Here is a 19,461-nt window from a genome sequence, read left to right as displayed (position 1 = left end):
ATAGGAGAAAGTTCTTTTTTTTAAATGGGAGCAACCAAAAAACTGAATGTTAAAATTTTGTATCACACATATTTGGGGAAAATAAAATATTAAATTTTAGGAAAAAAAGATACTGGTTAAGCAGCTGGGCTTTCCAATATTTATCCTTTCCTCATGCCAAGGAGATAGCATATGAGATTGCCAAAATTTATTAAGCACTTAAAAGTTTGCAACGAGTTTTACATATGTTACCTCATTTGTGTCTCACAAGCTTAGGAGGTTGGTGCGGTCATTATTTCCATTTTACAGATGAGAAAACTAAGGCTGGGAGAGATTAAGTGACTTATCTAAGATCATACAACTAGTCAGTATTTGAGGAAGGACTAGAAGTTAATTTTTCTCTACTCCATATCCATGTAATAAGCCAGATTACATCTCAATCTTATTGTTTACACTTAGCAGGTCTTTATTTTTGCTCACATATTTTTTCAATGATATTCTGAATTAGATCAGAAGTACCCAGAGAAGGCCTAGTCTGGAGGTAGTATCATTGTGAAAACGCTGAGATATCAATCAATCAATCAATCGTCTTTAATTAAGCTCTTTAATTCTCTAGATACTGTGTTAAATCCTGGGGATGTTAAAAAAAATGACCAAAAATCAGTCCTCTCTCAAGTAGCTTCTACTCCCATGGAGTTCAATTCTCAATGTATAAGAATGAGGGAAAGATATCAAGGGTGTGGAGAAAAATCTTAGACTTCATTATTATCCCCCCCCCCAAAAGATTTAAAGGATAAGGAATGGACCTATAATTTCATTGTTATAAGGGACTCCTAAGGGAGGAATTTCCCTTTACTAATGGAAGTCAACAGTTTTTCCCCCTAGAGCTCTGGAGGTTAAATAATTTTCCTAGAGTCACAAAGTCAGTAAATATTAGAGGCAAAAATGTAACCCTGCATAAAACAAAATCTCTATTCATTACTCTAGAGGTATCAAACCCAAAAAGAAATGGGGCCACTGACCCATACATAAGACTTTTTGGGTTCTGCATATTGACATAGAAAATCACATCTTTATATATTTCTCTTTTTTATTTTTTTTACTGCATCAACACATTAAAATCAGATAGGAACTACATTTTTATTTAGTTCAACCTCACTCACAAATTTTGTGGATCTCACTCAGCCTAATGACCAGGTGTTTGACACCTCTGTCTGACATTCCCCTTCCAAAAAATAAGCAAGACCACCTAGTAATTCGAAATAATTTCAAATCTGTATGCCTATTTTCCATGGTAATAATCTAGTGCACTTGGATGGCAACCATGGTAAGGATATTATAAGGAAGTTAGAAGGTTTTCCCAAAGTAATTCCACAATTGAACACATCTTTACCATAGCAAAATTGCTTTTTTTTTTGTTTTGTTTGTAATCATTGCAAAACTGACTAAAAGATGTAGGGAATTTATCATCCCACTATGTTTGTAATTTGACTACTATTTTTTAAAAGGCATTTAATGCAATAAAGCAAGATAACCCTTAAAGTTTCATTCAATACTAGTCAAATATAATGACTTTAGACTCAAATGTTAAATCTCTGCTGCCTTTAATATTTTTTGAAAAATTTTATTTATGGAAATTGGGTTAAAGTGACTTGCCCAAGGTCACACAGCTAGGTAACTGTCTGAGGTCAGAGTTGAACTCAGGTCCACCTGACTCCAGAGCCAGTGCTCTATCCACTGCACCACCTAAGCTTCTGCCTGCCTTTAATATTAATGGATGGAGGTGTTACATTGTGAATGAGGTGTTGGGGAAAGGAAGGAAGGATATATATCAGTGCCTGACTGTTACTAAAATGAATTTTTTGAATTTTCTTAGACCAAACCCAAGTAAAGTTTTGAAAAATGCATGATTTCAAGTGCAAAAACATTTGTTAGTTGCTTCCTAAATGCAAAGAATCTGTGGATGTTAAGAAATTGTTCCCACCCTCAAGGATCTTTCGTTCTTCTGGATTTATTACATTGCAAAATTTGCTGTGTTTTCTGGGAAAGGACAAAAGGAGACCATTGCACAGACAATTATAGTCTCAGAGACTATTTCCTGGTGCACTCAGACTATTTCCTTAATGAGCTTGGGGACAGCATGGACCTCAAAACCTGCTGCCCACACAAGATTATGGAGCAGAGGCAGAAGAGGTTTCATTTCTGCTCCACTGAATGAGGATCATGAAATGGTGCAGGTTGCAGGAAATGAAAGCATTATGCTGGCAGAATATTGTCAGATCCATCATTCTAATGACCAGCAAAAACCTAGGGAACTAAAAAAAGATTCATGCCACTAAAAACTGATCCTTTAGAGTTAGCAGTAAAAACCTCCCTAACTAGATGTCTTAGGGGGAAGAAAAGCCAAAGATGAGCTAGGTTTACAGCTTAATTTATTAGGGTTGCTAAGAGAAATAATAAGATGCATCTATCTCCCTGTCTCTGACTCTGCCCACAATGTTCTCCATAATAATAAGAAGCTATTTTTGCTCAGCCTAAATGGATGATGTATCAGGATTATGCTGTTACATGTAGATTCACAGCCCTTGTCTTATTTTCTATGGTGAGTGGTCTCAAGGAAGATCTTTGGAATAGTTCTTTCCAATTTTTTTCTCTCTTTCTCTCTCTTTCAGAGTAGATATGATCTTCACTCCTGGACCTCCGTCTACTCCAAAACACAAGAAATCCCAACGAGGTGGAGCCTTCACCTACCCTTCCCAGCAGTCTCCAAGGTTTGCTGCTAGGAATGGTCTGGCCCATGATGACCAGTTCCTACTCTATAAGCATCCTCTAGTCTCAACTTTATTCAGTTAGGGTTTGGAGATTTATTGTTCCCCAGAAGTGATAAGGAGAATGAATAGAAAGTAGGAACTCATGTAGAGAATATTATGCAATACAATTCAAAAATTACAGTTTCCATTGTAAATGGAAATCCTTTGTGAAATGCAAGAGTGAAGTCTGAATTTAAAGAAATCTTATGGCAGCAACTTTTTCAAAATAATTTTTCATTTGGAATAAATGAAAACTTTCATATAACATATGTGCTTGAAGTATAATATATGACCAGCAACATGATTGGTGGATAAGAGCCCTGGTCTTGGAGTAAGAAGGTCTAAGTTTGAATCCTAAATTTGCCTTTTCCTGGATGGGCAAATCACTTTATTCTTTAATTTTTCTCATTTTGAAAATGAGTATCATATCACCTAAGCTATCTACCTTCTGATTGGGGAAGAAAAAGTTAACAAACACTAAAATACTGGAAATATAAGTTAGAATTATGCTACTATGTGCCAGATGCTGGAGTAAACATTTTATAATTATTATTATATATGATTCTCATAGCAACTCTATGATATTTTTATATTCATTTTATGGTTGAAAGAACTGAAGAAGACAGGGTGTAAGATAGGTCATACAGTTGAAATGTATACTCTGACCACTGCACTATCAGTAGATACTATATTTTTGAACAGCTAATTTTTTTAATTATCCTTAAGATATTTCTAGAATCATAGGATTAAAAGAATCAGAATTAACAATCAAGTCCCCTAGTCTAGATAATAAATTCTTTCTGCTATATGACTTAAAATGTTTGTTGCTACACACACACACACACACACACACAAAGTGAAAAAATTTAATTTGTTGCCTACTTAGTCTCCAGTTGTAATTGTCTTTCAGTAAAGCACAGAATTTCTATCCATCAGTTTCAAATTCAAATTGAGGAGAGTAGAATGTAAAATTTTTCCTAACTTAAATTGAACTGTTGAACCTCATGAGGGAACTCATCTATCCATATAACTTTGCAGGTATGGTTATATTGACATTAGATCTCCAGAGCTACCAAAGATATAGATAACACTGTAGAATAGAATGGAATGGAATGATCTCATGGGACTCTTGTTTCTTTCCTAGAAATGATCCATTTGTAGCCAAAGCATCCTCATCAGAAATTGAAGACCAAAGCATGATGGGGAAATTTGTTAAAGTTGAAAGACAGGTGGGTTCTGAATATAATTTATGGTATTGAAAAATATTTTTATGTCATCATCTTATATAATCCTGAATATAATATTATTCCATTGGACATAGGAATCATAAAATCATATGGGGCAGCTAGGTGCCACAGTGTATAGAACACTGGCCCTGGAGTCAGGAGGATCTGAGTTCAATTCCAATCTCAGACACTAATTACCTAGCTGTGTGACCTTGGGCAAGTCACTGAACCCTATTGCCTTGCAAAAAATCAATTAATTAATTAATTGATTTAACAAAAGAAGAAAAGCAACAGCAACAATCTCCGTCCAACTTTATAGATAACTGAAGTTTAAATAGGTTGAGTTGTCTTGCCCGAACCCACAGAGATACTAAGGACAAGTGGCACAATGGATAAATACCAGGCCTGAAATCAGAAAGACCTGAGTTCAAATCCATCCTGAGACATTTACTAGTCAGGTGACCCTAGCCAAGTTTTTTAAACCTGTTTACCTCAGTTTCTTCCTCTGTAAAATAAGCTGGAAAAGAAAATGGCAAACCATTCCACTATTTTTGCCAGGAAAACCCCAAATGGAGTTGTGAAGACACAATTGAAACTAATGAGCAACAACTGCACAGGCTACGCAATAACAACAATTACATCAGATTTCTGAAGAAAGATTTGAATTCCCATCTTCTGAACTCACCTACGCTAACTAAACTCCTTTTCATATCTTCAGTCAGGCCCATAAAAATCAAAACCAAATGACTTAGCAAGGTTAAAAAATTCAGTGCTCCTATAGGGAGAGGGTTGTTATTGCTACTATTTGTCTTTCACTCTCAAAGAGCATCATGACATCAGGCCATGACACGCAAGTGAATTGGATTTAAGTGAGAGAGGGCTGTGCAAAGTCACCAGGCTCATTTTATCCTCAGGAACTAGCTGGGTCCAATGAACAGAGATGATTCAGGATGACTGGAGATGCCCCTAGAGTTGAGAGAGAGCTGGAATATTCAAACCATCATTGAGTCTGACTCTACTTATTTAGAAATTGTGAAAATGTGGACAAAATTCATAAAGTTGAATTCCCTTTTTATAATTTAATTGTGTAATCTTGGCGTACTAGAAAGGCTAGACCAGGCTATACTTTTAAAAATGGTGGGGGTGGGGGGATCTTGAAAGAAAATATAGAGCAAATGTTTAATATTTAACATATCTTAAAAAATTCAATCTGTTTTCTTTTTTTAAGGTTTTTTTTAGGTTTTTTGCAAGGCAGATGGGGTTAAGTGGCTTGCCCAAGGCCACACAGCTAGGTAATTATTAAGTGTCTGAGACTGGATTTGAACCCAGGTACTCCTGACTCCAAGGTCGGTGCTTTATCCACTGTGCCACCTAGCCACCCCCTCAATCTGTTTTCTAAAAGCAATTTAATACTACTCTTTTTATATTAAAATGTTCTAATTAAAACACATGTTGAGATATTTAAATCATATAAATCATAGGACAGATAATTTTATTAGTATATGAAATTTCCAATCAGAAAGTTCTGTTTCTCAGTATTGATCATCAATTATTCTGTAACATATATTTACTGGGAGGTAAACTGAGGTTCCTGAAGTTAAGTGATGGGCCAAAAATAATACAAAGAGACCAGAACCCAAGGTTGACCCTCTGTCTTCCATACCTTACTATCTCAATTGTAATGTAATAAAATTTCATTCTATATACATATATATATATATATATATATATATACATATACAATTAGTGCAGTTTTGCTATTCTCATGGAATTTCCTGCCTCTTTATGTCAATTCTTTAATGTTTAGGAAATCTATTTCCTCTCAAAACCTTCCTTCATTCTTTTTTCAACATTTTTAATGAATGGCACAGTCCCAGATTGAAAAAAGGAGCATCATAGAAATTCTTCTGGAAGACACTTTAGGGAATTAACAAAATCAGATTGGACCATTGTCCAGTAAATCTGAGGTCATAGTGACTCTGCCACTCATGGTCAGTAATGGGGAATAGGCATTAATCAAATGCCAAGGAAGATTAAAAAATAATCTACCTAGGGAGCTAAAATATAATTTCCAAAATTTTTCTTTGATCTGCACTGTGGAACAAAGCAGAGTCAATTGAATCTCTTATTTGTTTAATAGTCTTTCAGATGCTAAAAATAATTTTCAGGCTCCTTTTGAGTTTTCTTTGGAACAGGCTGAACATCCTGATCTACTCCTTTAGTTTATCCTTATATGTCATGAATGAATGAGAGTTGGGCTTAGAGTCAGAAAGATCTGAGTTTACGCTGGTTCCCAGGCAGTTGTGCGATCCTGAGCAAGTCATTTAATCTCTGTTTCCTTCATTTCCTCAACTACAAAATGAGGATAATTATAGCTAATAATAATAACCTATCTCAAAATGTGGTGTGAGGATCAAGTCAGTTAATATTTATAAAGATCACTTAACCCAAGGTCTGGAGCCTATGAAAAATATAAATGCTTATTCCATTCCATTCCAAAACATCTCACTATCCTTGTTGTCTTTCACTGGACATTCTTCAACTAATAAATGTTCCTCCTAAAATATAGTACCCTTGATGTTCAACATATGACCTGACTATGACAAAGTCCAGGACCTAGGGGCAGCAAGGTGGTGCAAATGGAGCACTGGTCCTGGAGTCAGGAAGACCTGAGTTCAAATCCGGCCTCAGACACTTACTAAGTATCTAGCTATGTGACCTTGGGCAAGTCACTTAACCCCATTGCCTTGCAAAAACCTAAATAAAAAAGAATATCAAAGTCTAGGACCTATCTATCATGCCTCTGATTCTGACATTATGCCTAAGATTGCATTTTTTCATTGCTATAATGCATTGTAGATTTGTTTTGAGGCTACACCATCCATGTAACCAGGCTTGGATTCTTCCATATCCAAAGATATTCCTGCCTCTAACAATAAGAGCAAGTGATGTGGGAAGAACAGTATTAGGCAGTTCAGCTTGTCTTAAAAATGAGATCTAACATTAGTCTCTGACTTAAGTAACTACATTAACAAACAAAGCTGTCGTTGTTTGTCCTTTGTTTTCAAAGAAAACAAGGAGGTGATGCCATGACATCAAGTGAGTTATATTTAAGTGATGTGCAAAGCTTCACTTTCTCCTCTGGAGCCAACTGGGTCCATTGACCAGATATGGATCAGTACAACTAAAGACAAAAATGAGGAAGGAGGGTTTCAGAGAAGAATGTTCATCTCTGGGGATGTGCCCACTCATCCAAAGTTTCTTTTCTGAAGGGATATCTCCATGTGGAGGCAATCAGTATTTTATCCAAGCATTAGATGTACCTGAGTCTAGTTTCTGGATACATCTCAAGTTTTCATATGTGTGTGTATATATATATATATATATATATATATATATATATATATATATATACACACATACATATATATGTATATACATATACATATATATGTATATATATGTATATAGTCATAAAATAGAATGATTATTACCCTCAAACTGCAGGAGATGGAACAATTTCTTTGAGGTTAAGATAAGATAATCAAAACAAAGGACTTGAAATCAGAGGACCTGGTTGAGTTTAACACCTAGCTTTCTTACTTTCTGGCAGTGACCTGGAACCATATAATTTAGGGTTTTTAAAATGGATTTTAGGGATCCTCTTATCCAGGGGTATATGACTTTTTAACTCTCCTGCACTGCAAAGCCCAACAAAAACTGGTGAAGAGCTACATACAGAATTTAATATCTATCAATAATAAATATTATTTATCAATTATCATAATAGGATGATCAACTATGAATGACTTAGCTATTCTCAGAAATACAATGGTTCAGGACAATTTCAAAGGACTCAAGATGAAAAATGTTATTTCCTCCCAGAGGAAGAACTGGTGGAGTCTGAAAGAAGTTCAAAACATACTATTTTTCTACTTTCTAATTTTTTTCCATGTTTTTTCTCTTGACTTTTTTTTTCACAGCATGACTAATATGTTTGTCATGTTTGCACATATACAATCTATATCAAACTACTTGACATTTTGGGGAAAGTGAAAGGAGAGAGAGAATTTGAAACTTAAAAATTTTAAAATTATTTTTATATGCAGTTGGGAAAAATAATAAATCACCACAACAACCCCACTAGGTTGCTAGCAAAAATACAGTTGTATAAAGTTAAGGTGTAATTCACTATAAATAAGACAGTTTTTATCATTACTGAGAAATGACTAAGTGTCCAAGTGCATAATAACTAAAATTTATATAATGTAAAATTGATAAAAACACACTACATACTTTATTTCACTTGAACTTCACAATTTCCTAGTGGAAGCATGGCAGATATTATCATCCCCATTTGACAGATGAGAAAACTGAAGCTCAATGAGAATTCAGTGACTTAGCCTTCTTTTGCCTTATGCAACAAAATGAATAACTGGAATCAAGAATGATCCAATAATTTTTTCTCTATGCTTTTTCCTCCCCAGGTTCATGACATGGGGAAGAAACTGGATTTTCTTGTTGATATGCACATGCAGCACATGGAACAGCTCCAAGTACAAGTGACAGAATATTACCCAACCAAAAAGGCCACTGCTACACCAGTAGAGGTCGAGAAGAAAGAGAACAAGTATTCTGAATTGAAAACCATTATCTACAACTATTCTGAATCCTGCACCCATGAAACCCCCTATAGCTTCCATCAGGTTCCTGTCAACAAAGTCAGCCCCTATGCTTTCTTTGCACATGACCCAGGGAGCTTGCCTCGAGGTGGAGGAGGAGGAGGGCCACCAGCAGAGAGGGAGAAGCTCCCAAGGACTCTCCCTTCCTCGGTCCCCTATGCAGAAAGACCCACCGTCTTGCCTATCCTCACTCTCCTAGACTCTCGAGTGAGCTACCACTCCCAAGCTGAGCTGCACAGCCCCTACCAGGAACGCATCTCACCTAGGCAGAGACGAAGCTTCACCAGGGACAGTGATACACCCTTATCCCTCCTCTCTGTCAACCATGAAGAACTAGAACGTTCACCCAGTGGTTTCAGCATCTCCCAGGACAGAGACGATTACCTTTTCGGCCCAAATGGGGGTTCGAGTTGGATGAGGGAGAAGCGCTACCTGGCCGAGGGAGAGACAGACACAGACACAGACCCCTTTACCCCGAGTGGCTCTATGCCTTTGTCTTCAACAGGGGAAGGGATTTCAGATTCCATATGGACTCCTTCCAACAAACCAGTTTAAAGGGGGAGGGGGGGTCACTGGATGACCTCTCCTTGTAATGTAGACAAACTTTGTATAGCTCACTTACTCTTACACCCAAAGCTTACTAGTTGGAACACCAATGGCTGCATTCAATGCATGTGTTAGTCGTAGTCGCTGCACCATTCCATGAGGATTTACAGCTACATTTTTTTTCCAAGACACCGCAAGGAAGCCGCTTCATTTTGAGCATGCTTTGCATGACTTTACACTATATAAATGGTACCGCTACTTTCTTCTAGAATACATATCTATCTGCTGTTCTTACTTAAAAACCATAATTGGGCCTATGCAGGGAGAGACTATAGAAGATTCCATGCTCTTTTTCTTTTAAAAACAGATAATATAGTTACAGTTAATTCTAGAGTCACTGCCCCTTTGTGTTCTGGCACCTGCCCTGGAATCCACACCCACTTTTTTTTCAAAATAATGAAGTCATTTTCTTGATAACTTCACTAACTCTCAGAAATTCCCAGAATGGAGAGCAAGTTCAGTGAGGTCTACCCCCCCCCTTCATTAATATGATAACATTAGAAAACATAATAATGTTTGGAGGAATTCTGATTTCATTCATGTATGGACCTCCCACAGCAAAAACTTTCTCCACTGAAACCAGTCAGCAAGTTCTCAGTTACAAACTCAGAGAAGGTTGGTGATGCCCCTGTTAGCAAAGCTAACATGTGTCAGAAATAGGACCTGGCAATAGGTCTTAATGTCTCCATGGGAAGCCCTCTGTCCTCTATATCATGTTGCTTCTCTTTCAATATAATATAGAGGGGAAGGGAGGATATCTATCTTTTTTCTCATTCCATGGATATCCTGATTTATAAAGAAACTGGAAAAAATTAACATTTCCAAATAGAAATATTTTTTTGAGTCACATTAAATAAAGAATGCTTTGTTATTAATTCATTGTCCTTTAAAAAGGACCCAACTTCTATTCCCTGCAAATCATCTTTTGCAAAATATCCATTAGCAACAAAATCAAGTTTAGAGAACATTTGAATTAGTCTCCATAACTTTACATGTGAGTAAACTGAGGTCTAGAGAGGGTAAATGCCTTTCCCATAGTCAGAATGGCAGAACAGATTTGAACACAGAACTCAGGACTCCTAAATGATTTACATGTTCTGTGTAGAAAATGGAATTCATACTGAGATTTAGACAAGAATCACAGAGATTTAAGAGATCATAGAAAGCACCTAGGCAAACTCCTCTCAATCAATAAATGAAAAAATTGAGGCCCAGAAAAGTTGTTATTCAAGGTCACACTAGTAGTAAATGGCTCAATGTTTTCTCTGTGACTGACTTAGCTGTAGTATCTTGAATACAGAATGTCAGTTATATCATGCCCTAGTTGACCAGTGAAAATCATAAAGTTTGTTTTTAATTGTGAAACACAATACATTCATTTTTATTCTGCTTCTTTTGCTTCAAGAACAATGGCTGACTGTAGTTTTACTGATGTATGAATTGGCCAATGTGATAACCATTACATTTTCTTCATTATTAATTCAAATGAGATCATGTATGTAAACCACTTTGAGAATGTTAGAGACATAGAAATATCATTTATTATCATTTTATTTCAGTGAATGCATAATTGCATCACTGTGGGGTACATTTTTCATTGATACAAATTATAATGAATCTTATCCATCTGTTACTTCATCGGTTATTAGATGAAGGTTTCATATTAAGGGAATCGGAAACTAAATGAATGTCAGTGGGATTCTCCATCGTGGGAGTGTGAAGGTATTACAAATTGGAATATAATCTCAGCAGTTGGATTTCTCTGTTTCCTAAGGACCAGCCTGGCTCAATATAAACAGATTCATTACCAGAAAATTGGCTAACCAGTCAGGAATTATTTAATCATGTTCACCCATCCTTCCTTTCACACTTTTATGAAAATACTTAAATGTGACATTGGAACAGCAAAAAAAAGAATTAAATTAAATTAAAGAAATAGGGCTTTGTAGCAGTATCCCACAAAAATTACCAAGCACAATCTGCCTATGGTTTCTCTTTCCACTTGATAATCTATAATGTACTTTGACAGTGGGATTTTTCCTGTAAATTGGGCTGAATGGATAGCAACTGCATAAGCCTGAATTGATCTTGCCTCTCTTCAAGCAATTGCTTATTGGTTCTGGAACAACTAACTATCAAAATGACCAAATTAGCTAAAATTTAGGCACATTTTGTTGACTATATGTTATCTGTTCAACAAGAAGACTGGAATACTTAAAGATCTTGCCTAGAGGAATAATAATTCTGGCAGATACTTCAGTAAATGAGTTTATATATAAACTAATGGAGAGAACTTCAGTGTTTTGGTAGGAAAGATTGACTTTTTTGACTGAGAGTTGTAGATTACTTAGGAGAAAGAAAGATGGGAAAGGAGGAAATTGCTATGGTATTTGTGATTGGAATATAGGAAAAAGTACTGACTGAAGAGTTAGAGAGAATAAACAGGTTATGGGAACCTAGGCTGTAGCTCAGATTCTGTCCTTACTATGACTTACTGTCACAGGAGGTGATCATAGATATAACTGTTATCTTTTAACCAATCACTTGTTCTGAGATGGACTATTGGGAGTCTCTGACTCAATGAATCAAATTTCTTTCATTGAGATTGATTTTTGAGTAATCAAGAAATTATCATTTACCAGAAACAGCTGAAATATCTTTAAGTTTTCAACATATTGTTTTTTAAAGTTTTTTAAGGGATTGATGGAAAATTGATCAGATTTTCTATATTTGCACCAATTAATTTGTCTAAGAAACTGACACTCTCTTAGAATCTTAACAGATAATAATTGGTGTGAGAGGATATTTATGCTCATGCTTACTGATAACAAAGGAATAGACTTTTTCCTTCCTTTGAGAAACATTTTTTTATGGACAAAGCACCTGCTAAGTAATATGCTATCATTGGTAGGGAGTGAATTCCCTTTCATTGGAGGTCTTCATGAGAAAATTGAATGAGCAATCATTCTTGTTCAGGTAACTTTGTCAAAATTATATTTGAGGATTCAAAGAATTTTGAGATTCTGTTGTATACCAAAAATTTCCAGCCTTATAACAAGATGCCACTGGAGCAGTAAAGGTTAAAAGAAATGTCAGTTTTCAAAGTATGTTTTGCCTTTGTATCCCCAGCACCTACATGGTGCTTGGTACATAGTAGTTGCTTAACAAATACTTGCTGCCAGATTGGCTCTTTGAAGCATAGCCAATAAGAACAGAGAGCTTGTTGCTTGCCCTTCATTCTCAAAGAGGACCATGACATGAGGAAGGTGATAAATAGAGAGCTTAGCTTTTATCTGACCAATCAATCAATAAGCATTTGTAAAATGCCTTATATATGTACCAGGCACTGTACTGGGAATGGGAATATAAAGACAAGAACAGAAACTTCTTATCCTTAAGAAGCTTATTTTTTTATTGGACATCTTGCCTCATGAAAACAAGATTGTCTTTAGAGATATATTGATCCTTAGCATCTGCATAAGTGAGTTTACATAGAGGACTAGGATTTCAAATGGTTGGTAAGAGCTCTTATCAGAGTACAAATGACCTCATCTCTAAGGACAAGATGGTGGGGTGTGATGGGGAAGGATTTAGGTTCTGATTTTATCAATTTGGCCTAACTAATCTCCGACTAGTTCAACAAAGGAGTGAGTTGTGTATTAACTAAGATTTATTTTTCTTTTGATGGTAAAGTTAGGTTTTTTTTTCTCTTCCTACACTTTCCTAAATCCAATCTGAGAGATGAAGTCATTCCTTATGAACATTCCTACATTGGTGATAACAGATGGACTATTTTTATCCCTCACTTGCTGGCATGATGAACTTACAGATCCTTATCCTAGAGTCCTTCTGGTCTTTGAAACTTTTGCTCCATGGCAGAACACCTATTTTAAGGGAAAGCAATTACTTTTCTGGAGACATCTATTGGTTTGGTCAGTGGTCTGAAAAGTTGCCTGAATTTTGTGGGGGATATTATTGGGTTGTTCTTTGCAAATTCCCATCCTTAGAGTTTCTATATAGTTGATCTTTAGTAGTCTTTACAAACCAAAATGTCATGAAAACTCCTTATCATGTTGATATAGGGTTTATCCTAGAAAAGGAGACCAATACAGGCAGAAGGCTTATGAAATGTAATGTTTTAAAGAGGTACCTAGAATACTGAAAAGTTAAATGGCAGATCCAGGATAACAAAGCCATTAGATGTGTTAGATGTAGGACTTGAACTCATGACTTCTGGGTTCTAGATCTTGCTACTCATTTTGCCACATTGATCCTCCATTTGTTGGAAAGAGATCATCTGATCATGAGCATCCTACAGTATTTATTTCTTGATCTTAGCTTTCAGTGGCAAAGATATGATTAATTTGAGGGTCTATTTCAAAATGACTCAATGGACTTCACTTTCTACACTAAGTCCCATCATTGTTGTAAAGGATGATTTATTCCTATGAACAAATAACTAATGGAGTAGTTGTGTCTTATAACAGTCTTCTGTCACACCAGGTTTTCCAAAGTATAACACTATTAGATACCAGGGAATTCAAATATAAATTTGGTCTTTGTAGGTCAAAAGATCTAACAAATCAAGATTCAGAACACAAGAATTCCTTTTTATTTTCACAGTACAGTGCCTGTACTGTATAATGCCTTAAACTGGACTTTTAAACATTGCTATGAATACTTAACTTTCAAAAATTTCATAGCTTAAAAAAAGTTAAGCACGTATCTAAAATGATTAGTATTAAGACATTATAACTGTAAGCCACTTATTGATAGTGATACCTCTGTGTTTTGAATTATTTATATTTAACTACTGAAATGAGAAAGCTGTTCTGTCATGGGAAGTGAGTAAGGCTATATTGCCTTGGGTTCATTCATGAATCCCTAGTGGGTAATATATCTTAATAGTTGGCTGGTTTCACATTTTCATGGGTGAACAGATGGAAAACAATGCTGCAGAATAACAATGGTGATTTAAAGTGAAAAGTCTAGTGGGCTCTTACCAAAGACCCATGAGACTTTTTCCTCTCTTTCCAATGAAAAAGTTATGTAACCAATTCAAATTTATGCATTGTTTTTTCTAGGCACATGAAACCATTAATTTGGTGGGACTGATGTATTTCTAGTTCTGATTCCCATTGAGATTCAAAACACCATCACATTGTATGTGGTGCTAAGCTTGCAGTGAGGAACATTTGAGTTCAGACCCTGTCTTAGATTCTATCTAACCATAGACCTCTCAGTTCAATTCTCCATTTTTCTCATTCTCCATTTTCTCATCAAGAAGGTTGGACTCAATAGTTTTTAATGTCTCTTAGATCCAAATCTAAGATCCTATGAAGTCTCCCTTTAAAATTTCTCTATTTCAGCACCATAGCTGGTAACTGGGGGGAAAGGTTCATGTTTGATTATTAATTTTATTAATTATTAATTATTAATCTTCTATAGGTATAGAAGATTCAAAAATTTTTCAAAAGACTGCCCTTAGAGATTAAAAATGTTGAATTAAAGCATTTCATTAAGTATAGCACAGGATAGTGGACAAGGCAGATATCTTCTTGCCCTCCAGTTCTACCAGGCACACCCAAACCTGAACAATGGACAAATATCCTGAGTCTTTAGGGACTGATCAAAGGACAGAAGATAATGTTCCCATGTCTTAGTAAGGATCATCTTCCCCTTCTCCAATTCTAGTTCAGATCCTCCCAATAGAATTCACCAAAATCCCTTAAGGTTCAGTGTCTTTAAGGCCATGCCATCACACACACCCTTTTTTTAAAAATCTTTTTAACTTTTCCCAATTGCTTCCTTCCTCCACCCTATGATCCCAACAAATCATCAGTCTGTTTTTTAGATTCATCCTGCCTCTAAAGTCAATATCCCAGCAGCCTCCACACACACAAACCCATTTGACATTCAAGTTAAAAACGAAATAAAGAGGTGAATTTGGCAAATCACATAGATCTACATGACCCCAAATAATAGTTTGGGTTTAAAAGACTTTACAATTAGAAGTTCTGGTCTCCTGTTAGCAAGTTTTCTGTGCCTCTAGTTTTCCTTTTTATTAATCCTGCCATTTTATGGCTCATTACCAAACGCCTCCACCAAAGGGCCAAGCTATTCCATGCAGATGACTAAAAATGGTTGGGTCATTGAGAAAGTTTAAAACTTCTGGCTAAATCAAGATTTGGGGATTGAATCTGTATGTCAATAATTAATTTCTACTTATGATGGGGATCTGGGTACTGTTGCCAGAGGGTACTTTTTCATTTTTTTCAAGATCATAGATTCCAAGTGGGAAAGGTTCTTTTAAATCATCTAATCCAAAACCATCCCTTTATGAATGAAAAAAACTAGAGAAGATTTTGTTGCTTTCCTTGTCATTGACAGTTCTTTTTGTTTGTTAATTGGCTTTCAAACAGTCTTTGTTATGTTTTATGAATATAGAAGAAGCTTCTCCTAAGAGAAAGCATAACAAAAAAATTATCAAATGCTTTAGATCTCAAGAGATTGGTTGAGTAATTGAAAATATTTTCACTGAATCCTGTGTCCCTTATCCCCCAAACTTCATCATTCCAATAGCAGCCTGATATTTAGCAAGTTAGGGGTCCAACTAGTATGAGGGGGGAAAATGATCATTTTTCAATGGGCTCTCAAATGTTCAACTGAAAGTCTGCAGAGTGAATAATTATGCAGTAGTCAATAATAATGGTCTCAATTTTAGGAATATGGTGTGTTTCACTCTGAGCTTGTCCAAGGATCCTTGATGTAACTGAGGAGGTAAAAATGTATGAGCTGATATTTATTTCAATAGGCCAAAGAAAGGTAAGATTCCTGAGGACAGGGATTATTTCTTTATATTTTTTTCATTGTATTCGCACCTAGCATGGAGCTTGGCATGGTAGTCACCACAGAAATGTTTGTTCAAATGATTGATATTGAATTGAATTGGAACAAATAGAACTAAATTGAAATGAATTGAATCTTATGCTAACCACCATGATCCCAGTTCAGGGTGAGTCTTAATTCCTGTAATTTGGGGAAGCTGCTAAATTATTTTCTCCCCAAGGCTATAAACAGGAATTTTATAGTAGAGTGTTAGAGGAAGATTTGCCAGATCTTTAAAAATGTTTACTCTGAGGAAGAACACATTTTCCCTTCAGTGGCTGGTTGAGCATTTTCAGCTGGTTCCTCTATGATTGCTGTCAGACCTGCCATAAATCAGTATCCCAGCCAATGAGTGAGAATGGCAGAGGAATGCATCCTCCCATCAGTGATTCAAAACAAAAAGGTCCCATACAGCATTTTGAGGATAGCGTGTCCATAATTATTAGGGAACAAAGCAACCACAGACCCTCTGCTTAGCATCCCTCTCAATATCTTCAACAAAAGCATACATAGCTACTTTATGTAAGATACTATACTTAGCACTAGACAAAGAGCACCCTCCCCCACACAAAAAATCCTTGCCTTTAAGAAGGTTGCATTCCACTGAGGCAGATGAAAGTCTTCAGTGGCAGTACCTGAGATGCAATTGCCGCCCCTGCCCCCACTAAGCCTCAGTAAATATATTTTATTTACTTAGTATTGAGTAAATAAAACTCAGTATTGCTTCACCACCAGAAAGATAAATACCAGAACCAAAGTTGCTCTCCAGTATCAAATTTCCTGGTTTTCTACTAGAAACTAACTTTACATTAGCAAGTTTTTAAAATACCTATTAGCTGATCCTCTCCTACTTTATAATCATGAAAGTCTCAAGATAGATTTACTAGAATAGAAAAATGTTTCTGTGATGTGCTTTGGAATCTTCCAACGGGGCAAAAAGATATGGATCTTGTTGGTTGTTCATATAAACATAGTTGTTGAACTGGTTGAAATTTCTTTGAGGTCTGGGAGGGTGTCAAGTGATAATGAATGACTCACTTTGTACTGACTTCTACTAACACTGTTTTTTCTTTCCAGAGTTACTACTCAGAACTCCATGAGAATCATTCATTTTCCAAACTATTTATGCTGTCAGTAACTTTATTTTTAATTTTTTTGTTGAATTCAATTATGAAGGTTCAAATGTCCCAATTGACTCCACAGTTACCTTGACCTTTTATTTATTATTAGGATTGGAGCCAGCTTTTTCTTCATAGATAGCATATTTATTTTCAAATGCCCTCTCTTTTGAGTCTCTTCTGGGAAAACACAGAATGGGTACCTTTCTTTGTACTTAGAAATTTCTTTATTCCCAAGATTGGAAGACAAATCTTTTCTTCTGATGTCAGCACCTTTTTACTGGAGAGAGATAACCTCTCTCTGCACCCCACCAGCATATTCTTTCAGACACAGGCACAGAGCTCCCAAGGGAAGAATGAATTGGGTTTTGTTTTGTTTTTGTAAACTCTTTATCTTTTTTATATGTAAAGTTGTTTTCAGAGTCTCTATGCTAAAAAAATCCACTCTGTGTCTTTATTCTTGAGAAATATGCTAGTATCAAGGATTAAGGAAAATAAAATAAAATCTGTTTTTGTAAAATAGTGACCCTTCAGTCCCGATTATCCTTCTCAAATTTATATTCAACTCTGGTTTTTAATTCATTCTAATTCAACTCAAAATATCATTTATTCAATGTCCATTATATCCAAACTTCAAGGATAAAAAAGAATCCTTAGCCTCAAAGAATTTATATACTCCCAAAGGGATATAATTTGTATAGGGATGAAAAAAATACAGAGTAAATATTGAAAATAAATGGTTTATGCTATTAATTGAATAACTTGAAGGGTCTGAAGGAGAAAAAATGTGTGCATTGTTAGAACCAGCCTGGGCAGACCATCCATGGTAACTATGGAATGGTTTGGAAGGGGACTGGGTATTTCTGTTCTGTTTTTCTTTCTGATATAGCAAAGTGACTTCAAATAGCAAGAGAATGAAATCCATTTTGAATCTCTGAAGGACAAGATAAGTTAAAATGTGACAAACCTGCTATTTTTCCTTTGGGGGGGTACTTTATTTTTTTTCCTTTTATGGCATAGAATTCTGGTGCCTTGCTCCCTGAAGTTGTCTCCGAGCTACAAAGGATACGCTTTTTTCACATTCTGGCTTACAAGGGAACACAACTTTTCTACAAGTGGCCTTTAGTGCTCTTTCTAATATGATTTCCTGTAATTTTTAAACTGTATGTCTAATTTATATTCTGGCACTGTCCGATATTTGAACAACTTTAATATGTTGATTTCCATCTATATTATGCAAACGATACTTCTTACCTGATTTTTTATGTTCTGTCTTAAAATGAACAATCAAATAACGAAATGCCGCACCACTTATTAATAAATGGAAATTTCAATGATGGATTGAAAGAATGTCATTTGCTTTGAAAATTCTTTTAAACTGAAGGGCAGGCCTAGATAATCTATCCCAAGACATTGGGAATAAAGGTCATGGGACTATCAATTGAGATAAGGACTTTAGAGACCAATTTATTCTAATTTCCTCTCCTTATATTTGAGGAAACATAAGATCCAGAGAGGTTCCATGATTCATTCATTCAAGGTCACACAGATAGTAAATGCAAAGCCAGGATTCAGAATAGACCCTTACAGTCTCACTGTACTTCTCACTCACTATTAGATATTCCAAATGTCTTAGTGCAATTTTAAAGTTAAGACTTTTAAAACCCTTTATATGCCCACCTAATTTCCAGGACTTGCTTTTTTGTTATTGTTTTGGAGTATTTTTAGTGGGGGGGGGGTTAAAATAATACTGTTCATCTAGGGAAAGAAATCCCAATCAGGAAATTCAGACTTGGTCCTGAAGGTGTCAAAACTTAGTTAAAGCACTGGTCCTCAAGTGATTGTACATAATGTTGCCAAGCAATTATATATCAAGTGAAGGAAAACATTTCAAACCTAACAAAGACAAGAACATCCAAATGGTTTCCAGTTTCCAGTTGGACCTTGTCTTCTTCAACTATTTCTTTTTTTGTCACCTTTCATATATTCCCTATTGGGAATTTCTCCTTTCATATTTCATTTTCCTTAACTCAAAGAAAAAGAGTTATTTTGTATGTTTTTTTTATTCCATAGTTTTGTATTCTGCTGGGGGAAAGTTCATCTCAACTCCCTTTCCCAGATATTGTGGTGGAGTTTTTTTTTTATTTTGCCA

General features: G+C 35.6%; 1 protein-coding gene across 1 annotated transcript in view; it reads left to right on the top strand.

The window, feature by feature from the left end:
• The window catches only part of KCNQ3 (potassium voltage-gated channel subfamily Q member 3), a 457,133-nt gene extending 438,522 nt beyond the window's left edge, over positions 1 to 18,611 (top strand). The window contains 3 exon segments of the mRNA XM_074202412.1: positions 2,652 to 2,750; positions 3,934 to 4,018; positions 8,503 to 18,611. Of these exon segments, the coding sequence (XP_074058513.1) occupies positions 2,652 to 2,750; positions 3,934 to 4,018; positions 8,503 to 9,252 (934 nt within the window). The 3' untranslated portion in view covers positions 9,253 to 18,611.
• Positions 18,612 to 19,461: the final 850 nt, after the last annotated feature.

The sequence above is a fragment of the Macrotis lagotis genome, chromosome X (assembly GCF_037893015.1).
Source record: "Macrotis lagotis isolate mMagLag1 chromosome X, bilby.v1.9.chrom.fasta, whole genome shotgun sequence".
NCBI lineage: Eukaryota > Metazoa > Chordata > Mammalia > Peramelemorphia > Peramelidae > Macrotis > Macrotis lagotis.
This window is presented reverse-complemented; position numbering and strand designations above follow the sequence as displayed.